The sequence below is a fragment of the Ananas comosus genome, linkage group 22 (assembly GCF_001540865.1).
Source record: "Ananas comosus cultivar F153 linkage group 22, ASM154086v1, whole genome shotgun sequence".
In the NCBI taxonomy this organism is placed as follows: Eukaryota; Viridiplantae; Streptophyta; class Magnoliopsida; order Poales; family Bromeliaceae; genus Ananas; species Ananas comosus.
This window is the reverse complement of record NC_033642.1, coordinates 5926840-5934832: the sequence shown is the minus strand read 5'-3', so window position 1 is coordinate 5934832 and position 7993 is coordinate 5926840. Positions and strand designations below refer to the sequence as shown.

The 7993-nt window shown below is 35.3% G+C and overlaps 1 protein-coding gene across 2 annotated transcripts; it reads right to left on the bottom strand.

Annotated features, from left to right (window-relative positions):
- Positions 1535–6630, bottom strand: LOC109727322 (mannosyl-oligosaccharide 1,2-alpha-mannosidase MNS3). Of its 2 annotated transcripts, XM_020257393.1 has the most exons (7): positions 6337–6630; positions 4342–5273; positions 3692–3953; positions 2787–2984; positions 2518–2666; positions 2091–2346; positions 1535–1928 (listed from the first exon to the last, which is right to left on the bottom strand). In XM_020257393.1, the coding sequence occupies exons 1-6, from the start codon at positions 6412–6414 to the stop codon at positions 2091–2093; spliced, it is 1875 nt and encodes a 624-aa protein (XP_020112982.1). In that variant the 5' UTR covers positions 6415–6630; the 3' UTR covers positions 1535–1928. The 2 variants fall into 2 exon arrangements, with proteins under 2 accessions (XP_020112982.1, XP_020112983.1); XM_020257394.1 differs by lacking the exon at positions 6337–6630 and adding an exon at positions 6236–6336 and having other exon boundaries at positions 1535–2346.

The following is a 7993-nucleotide window of genomic DNA, read 5'->3' as shown; positions in this document are numbered from 1 at the left end:
ATTTTTTTTTTAACTCCAGTAGATACTTAACTCATGTTTAACTGAAGTTAACTTAATGGGTGGTAACTGTAGGAGTATTTTGGAATAACAGAGAAACATATGAGGGGTATATTGAAAAAGAAAAAAAATAGGGGTAAATGAGATATTTTGAAGTTTTGAGCGGTATATAAGGCAATTATCCCTATTAAATATTAGGGGCAATTGCTTATATACTCCTGAAAAGTTTCCGACTTTCCGATTTACCCCTCTTAGAAGGCTAATATTGAAATACCCTCTTTACGTTCTGACCTATTTTTTATATACCCCTAGAGTTAAAATCTGTTAATTAACCTTGTTAACTTTGTAAAATTACTATTTTGCCCTTTCAAATATACCCTTCCACCGTCACTGACTTTTTTATTTGCCCTTAAAGTCAGGAGCACAAAAAGTATTTTGACTTTTGGTCTTTTCCAATATACCCCTCTACCGTCACCAACATTTCTTATTTGTCCTTAAGTTAAGGACAAAATTGGCATTTTAATTTTTTTTTAACTGTGGTAGATATTTAACTCACGTTTAACCCAAGTTAACTTAAAATGAGATAACTGCGGGGATATTTTGTAATAACGGTGAAACATATAAAGGGTATTTTAGAAAGAAAAAAAAAGTAGGGATAAATTGAATATTTTCAAACGTATGAGCGGTATATAGGCAATTATCCCTAAATATATTATCCCAAAAAAAAGGGTTGAGATCTCTACTTCTTGAGCTTTTTTTGCATTTGGCTTCCTCAAAAAATTATTTTCACAAATAACACCACAAAATTTGTAATTGTAATTTTGGCTCTATCCCTGCCACACAGGCGCCACGTAAGCGCCACGTGAACAAAGATGGAGATGCTGAAATAAGTTGAACACGGTAATCCATTCACCGTGTCTAAACACAGTAGACATGGTGAAAAAAAAATATAAGTATCAAAAAAGGGGAATAGAAGTATGGAACACAATAAACCATTCACCGTGTTTGAACATAGTGAATGGTTCACCGTATTCAACTTAACGCCACTCCCCAGCCGGCTTGCATGATGCTGATGGGACTCTTGCGTGGCAAGAATAGGGTCAAATTTACAATTATAAATTTGATAGGGCTATTTGTGAAAAAAAAAAATTTGAGTGAGGTCAAATGCACAAAAAGCCCCTACTTCTGGGATAACTGAGCATCAAGTTCAAGAGGCAGTGGAATAAGTAGCCACAAGCAGCTTTCTACAGACCCAACTTTCTACAGGATTGGGTTCATATGATTTTTATTCAAACTCAAATTGAAGTATATACTAGCTCAAATAATTCTTCAAAATCTACTAGAGTGCTGCATTGTGTAATGAACATCTCGCAGAAGAATCTCAGTAGCAAATTGGACAATCCATGATCTTTCACTCCATGCAATTTTCCAAAACAACACATTTGATTGAGAAAACAATACATTCGTTTGAGAAAAGAAGCAAATGTAAAATCTAAATACAGAAGAGTATATAGGAACAATAAACTGGAGTAACCAATTTCACACAGCAAAAGCATTTCATTGTAAGAACCAAGCAATCCATCCAAATATTGCACCTGCCTCAAAACAACTGGATTTTTCCGTAACTCATTTGTTGCCAACAATTAAATAAGAACTTACAACAACTCATCTAGTACAAAATTATATGCGAAAAAACTGTCAGGAAATATAAAGAGGCACTAAGCGCCCTTCAACCTACGCATACTTTGACTGATGCAGAAATACAGTTCTGCAAGCTCCAATGCTAATGCAGGGAAAATTTGATTTTGATCAGGCTTTACATACGAAGATAGAAGCAAAAATGACAAAATTAATCAGAAGATATTCTCTTCCATGCCTGCTTCCAAAAGATATGATGTTAAAGGATGTGGATGCTTGGCGTCATGAACCATCTGAAAATCGAAGACCAAGTAGGTATTCATATAAATGCATTTCTTAGACGGTTCAGATCTCATTAGGTTGAATAATAGAGTTTTGATCCCCTTAATTTTGAAAAAAAATTTCTCAAGCAAGCACTGTAAGGATATACTCGGGATGGTAGCCAATGCACGAACCTAGCCTGAGGACGAGTTAATAAGCGGAAAGGGATGGGCCTCTGTGTTGAATACAAACTTATCTAGAGGAAGAATATTGTTCTCGCCAAATAATAGATATAAGTATTTCAATGTCTCGCCCAAGAAGAAAGTTTCCATCTTGTCTCTTTTGTATGGAGGTATTGTGGTGACATCATCCAATGAAGTGTAGCCCCCAGACTCCACCTTAGTGTACTTCTCAAATGCTTCAAAAATCTGCCAACCCCACTCACGATATCTGCAAATTTTGACATTTAAGGAGCATAAAGCTCTATGAACAAAACCAAAGAAGAAACTCCCCAAAAAAAAAGGAATCGAGAAAGAGAAAACATGAAGGAAAAGCAAACCCCCCAAAAGAAAAAGGAATCAAGAAAGAGAAAATATGAAGGAAAAGGAAAAGAAAAGGTACTTTGGATCTTCCATAATTCGATGCAACACAAAAAGTGATTCCACAGTTTCCGGGCGCAATAGATTGTGGCGATCGTTGGGTTTAATTATTATATCATTCACATACTCGGAGCTTTTGTTCCCGCCATCAGGACCACCTTCAGAGCCACCCTAATTCAAAATGAAATACTCAGTCAAATGCATCGCAAAATAAATAAATTAACTAGAAAAACAGCAAAAAAGGAGTGTACAATGAGTTTAATAATTTGCTTTGAATGAACAGCAGCTTACCTCGATATGGAAATAAGCTATTTCTGGAGATAATCCAGTAGAAGTTACAGAATACATTTCAAAGCAAGTTTTTGCAAGATCCTCAGCAAGCTTTAAATTTTCCAAGTCTTCTGCAGACAGTAAGTTATTTTCCATTGCCTTCTTCTTAGTCAAGCCTTTAGTAGCACCAAGAGCTAGTGCCCCTGGAAGAAAACACACCTGCAAAGTAAAAAATATCTCACATAAACACGTTTACTTATTCATTGAAGCATCTGAGTAGAGATTCTGTAAACAAGGCGAATAATGATAAAAATTCAGGGCAAACATATAGAAGTATCAAAGACTTGAGCATATTTCCATCTAAATAAGTTCAAAAACACTATCACTTAGCTGGAAAATGCATGCTTTGAAGAATTTCTTCTCTGATTGAGCAGGTGCAATTTCTATATCGTACCAAAAGATTCTGGGATATTACTGTATAAGATTTTTTAAACCTGTCACTAAAGCTGAAAGATAGCCTACTTGATTGTAGCTAATAGAAGATGATAAATCTATTACCAATATCACTATGCCTAATAAAATGTTAAATTAGTAGTAGACCTAACATTTAAATAGCCAAGTTACTGATTAATGGAAAATAATAGGCAAGCAGGGTTATCTACCTATCAAGCTAATAGGCAAGCAGGGTTATCTACCTGGACAGGCTGATTGATGCTGCAAAAGACGAACTGTCAAAATTCCTCAGGGGAAATTAAAAAAAGTTATACAGTTAACTTTAGATTAAAAGAAAAAGCAGCATTGTTTAGCTAGAACACACCTCTTGGAAATTTTTTAAAAAAAAAACGTGGGAGTTTGTCATATATTTGGCTGAAGAAAATTATCTTATTCCATCAGAAGTTACGAGCACGATAAGATAGAGCACATACCAGGTGATCCATCTTTGGACTGAAGGCACCTTTGGATCCATAAGGAAGCTCCCCAACAAAGACCAAGCCTTTGGGTATAGATTTCCGGACGAGAAGGTGCCTGACTCCTCTCATTGCTTCTGTATACATCTCATATAAATACTTAAACTTAGTATCTCGACCGTCCTTTTGCTGAATCCAAACTTTAATTAGGTACTCATAGTAACTGTCACCACGAGAGCCCAGCCTGATATTCTCTCCACTGAAGTGTCCAGAATGTGGGCTGTGCTCATAATAAAATGAAAAAAAAAAAGATGTTACTTCACAATTGCAAGTGTTGATAAGTAGTCTAGCTACAGAAAACTCAACCAAAGGAAATTGAATAAAGGGAAACCATCAAGCTCAACTACAAGGAGTCTTGATTTCTATTGGGATTAGAGAGTGAGCAAAGTTACAGACTAAGGACAAGAGAATGAATGGTTCTCACGTTTTCCTGATTTCTTCTAGTACTTTTTCATATTGTGCTAAGAACAAAACAATGTTGCCAGCACATTTAACACAAAGTTAACATGTAAACAAGATAAGAATAATCAAACAGTCATCATCCTGTGGAATGAGAAGAACATTTACAGGAATAAAGATTACAAAAAGTGTTAATAGATTTCAAATACCTGATGTAAATAGGCACTAGTCCTTCAACTTTGGGAAGCGTTCGCATATGTTCCAACACCTTCATCGCCTCTAGACCATACTTAGGATCGCCTGAAATTTCACTAAGATAGTTAAACTCGAGTTGCACAGTTGCAACCTCGGACGTGCTGCTTAAGCCGCCAGGTGCTGGATGCGCAGAACTATCGTGAAGAACAACATCACTGAAAGGAATAGCCGTCGGACTTGAAGTGAATGCTGATAACAACCTGTCAGCCAAATGTTTGGCTACTTCCAAAAGTACTTGCGGATTAACACCCTTAGATCCCTTTTCACCAATGCTTAAATGATGAGCACTGAGAAGCCCACCCAAGACCCTAATTGTAGTTTCAAAGAAGTTGACCTGGCCTTTGCCATTGATTCTTTCTATTAAGTGGCTTTCAATCCAAGTTCCAGCCTCAGAAGCAATATCCTCAGCACCCATTATTAAAGCTGTATCTAGGGCATCAATAATAGTGGCACCTAGACCTCCTAAACCATCAACGCCTCTTTGGCTCAAGGGCATCAATTCGTCATACCCCATTGCATAGTTTCTATATCCAGACCAAGCATGGATGAATGCGTCTTTGACCTTTTGTTGCCTCAATTGACTTTCTGACTTGTCAGCATCAAGATTAGAACTAACGTTATGCATTACATTGGGAGGGAGTTGGGGAGGAAGCCTTGGAGGCTTTCTCCAGAACCTTCTAATCACATTATCACCTCTATTTTCACGCTTGTCTTCTTTATTTGCAGCACCATTCTGAAGCCCGTTAGATGCAAATGTGTTGGAACTTTGATGTGTTACAAGTAAGTATGTCAAACCGAAAACCATCAATAGCATCAAGAACTTCCCCAGGCTACAGTTTGTGCATTGAGATCTCCGATTACTTGTAATCAGAGCCTGCATAATCATCTGTAACGAATAAACAAAGAAAATAAAAGCTCAGAGGCAAGATTCACAGTATTATTTGAATAATTGCCGGTGACGTCTCTAATCAAACAGCAATCTGTTACAGAGTTCTCAACCAAAAGACCAGAATAAGAAAAAGGAAAAAAAATAAAATAAAACTCAATGCCAACTTCCTATTCGAATTGTCCGAATCATGAAATCTTCGAGAGTACAATCGGATGTTACAGGACAGAGATTGCATGTCTACAAAGGCAGTAAAGATCCAAGTACGATTAGACCTAAGCAGAATTTATCAAGAGGATTTTGATAAATACGACTTGCACAAGATTATAGCAATGGAGAAGCATTTGTGACAAAACTCAAATGAGAAAAAATAATAAGAAGAAAGGTCTTACTAATTTTGAGCACTAAACAACAACACATATGAGACACTCCGATCGCCCAATACAAATCAACCTCAGTCCCCCGTGAAAGATTAGATCTAAGCTATACTCCCGGAAATCATTTAAGCAAACATAAATGAAGTAAAATGAGATAAATTCGTACAAATTTCGGACTCAAAGCAACAACACGAATCAGTACCCCAAATAAGATTGGATCAAAGCTAACTTTCTCAAGAAAGGATTCAACTTTGCGTAAGATTATAGTAAGGAGAAGCATTTAACTAATTGAAAATGAAGTAAAATAATGAAAAAATTCGACTTTTTGTTTGAGAGATAAAAAATTCTTACTAATTTTCGACTCAAAACAATAATATGAAATACAAATTCAGATAATTGGATTCGAACCAAGTTCAATTCCCAAAATAAGTTTGGATCAAAGCTAAATTTCTCATAAAAAATTCAACCTGCGCAAGACTACAGCAAGGAGAATCATTTAACGAACCTAAAACGGTACAAAATGAGAAAAAAAAAATTTTCTAAATTCTCGACACAAAACAACAACACGAAACAGAAATTTCAGACCATCGGGTTCAAATCAAGATCAATTCCCGGAACTAAGATGAGATACAAAGTTAAATTTCTCCATAAAGCAATCGATTCGCACGAGATTATGGTGAGGGGACCTTGAATCGGGATCGGTGGCGGAACTTGGCGTTGTCGTAGTCCACATCGCGCATCGAATAGGGCAACGATTTCGACATGGTGGAGATATATCACCGCTTTTTTCTTTTTTTTTTCTTTTTTTTTCTTTTTTTTTCCGTCCGCCGCGAGATCGCAGGGGAGGAAGCAACGGAATGGCGAGAGCAAACGGAGAATTAGGACGACGCAAACAACCTGCTTTCGTCGGAAGTCAAATTACGGTAAGACCCACTTTAGCGTGCCGCGATCGGCAAGATCGGACGAGCCCTGTTTGGTGAGGAATTCTCGATATCACACTTGCACCAAGTTAAGGGCTTTTTTTTGCATATAGCCCCCTGGCAAATTTTTATTTTAAAAATAGCCTTCTTAAAATTTAATTTGCAAAAATGGCCCTGCGCCTGCCACGCAGGCGCCACATCAGCGCCACGCGGGCGGGGCCAGAGCCAATGTGTCAAGTTAAACACGGTGAACCATTCACCGTGTTTAGACACGGTAAATGGTTCACCGTGTTTACTACGTATATTTTATATATTGAAAAGAGGAATAGGGAGTAAGGATGTCAATAGGTATGGATATCCGAAATATTATCCGAACCCAAACCCGAATAAATTATATATATATAACGTATAAATTATTTTTATTTATTTATATAAATATAAAATATTTAACCGTTTCTTAGATCTTCATCCAGCTGTTAAATATTTATATAATATATAAAGCGTGTTAAATATTTATATATATATAAATAAATAAAAAATAAATTTTATATATAATATATAATACAATATCTTTATTCGGGTTTGGGTTCGGATAATATTTCGGATATCCATACCTATTGACATCCCTACTCCCTATTCCACTTTTCAATATATAAAATATACGTAGTAAACACGGTGAATCATTCACCGTGTCTAAACACGGTGAATGGTTCACCGTGTTTAACTTAATACATTCGCCCTGGCCCCGCCCGCGTGGCGCTGACGTGGCGCCTGCGTGGCAGGCCCAGGGCTATTTTTGCAAATTAAATTTTGACAGGGCTATTTTTAAAATAAAAATTTGTCAGGAGGCTAAATGTAAAAAAAGCCCACAAGTTAATTATGTAATATATTTTTATTTAAAAATAATTATAATAAAAATATTTTTTTATTAATTATGATGGAATATATCAATTCAAAAAGAATAATTTTATTACTTGGAAACATCACGTCGGCAATATATCCGGTAAATTTTAATTTTTTTTCGTATTTAGTTAATGTCTCAAAAATAAAGAATAAAAATAAAAATAAAAATAAAAATGTATAAAACTCACGGGACCATTTTGATTTTATTATCTAAGCTTTTTAAAGTTTTAATTTTAGTATTTAATTTTTTTAATTTATTAGATTTAAATTATTTGATAATTCTTTATATGCACAATTTAAGCTATTTAATTATTTTAATAATTGTAAGAATTGTATAAAATATCCCTATTAAGTTTGTAAAGATAAGCAATGTATTCAAATTTTACAATCAAATAATCATTAATTAGTTTAAATTAAATAAATTAATTGAGATACTTCTATAATCTGCAGTTTACCATCCTGTACAAAAATTATTACTTTTATGTATTGTTTAACAATAGGTTCTTGTAACTGAAATACA

What these genes read in the sequence shown, in the direction of transcription:
- LOC109727322 (XM_020257393.1), bottom strand. Translation starts at nt 6,414, where the DNA reads ATGTCGAAATCGTTGCCCTATTCGATGCGCGATGTGGACTACGACAAC. An exon ending in CTAGTGCCTATTTACATCAG is followed by an intron (nt 3,954 to 4,341) that starts GTATTTGAAATC and finishes TTATGAGCACAG; the next exon opens with CCCACATTCTGGACACTTCA. An exon ending in GTCCAAAGATGGATCACCTG is followed by an intron (nt 2,985 to 3,691) that starts GTATGTGCTCTA and finishes TTTACTTTGCAG; the next exon opens with GTGTGTTTTCTTCCAGGGGC.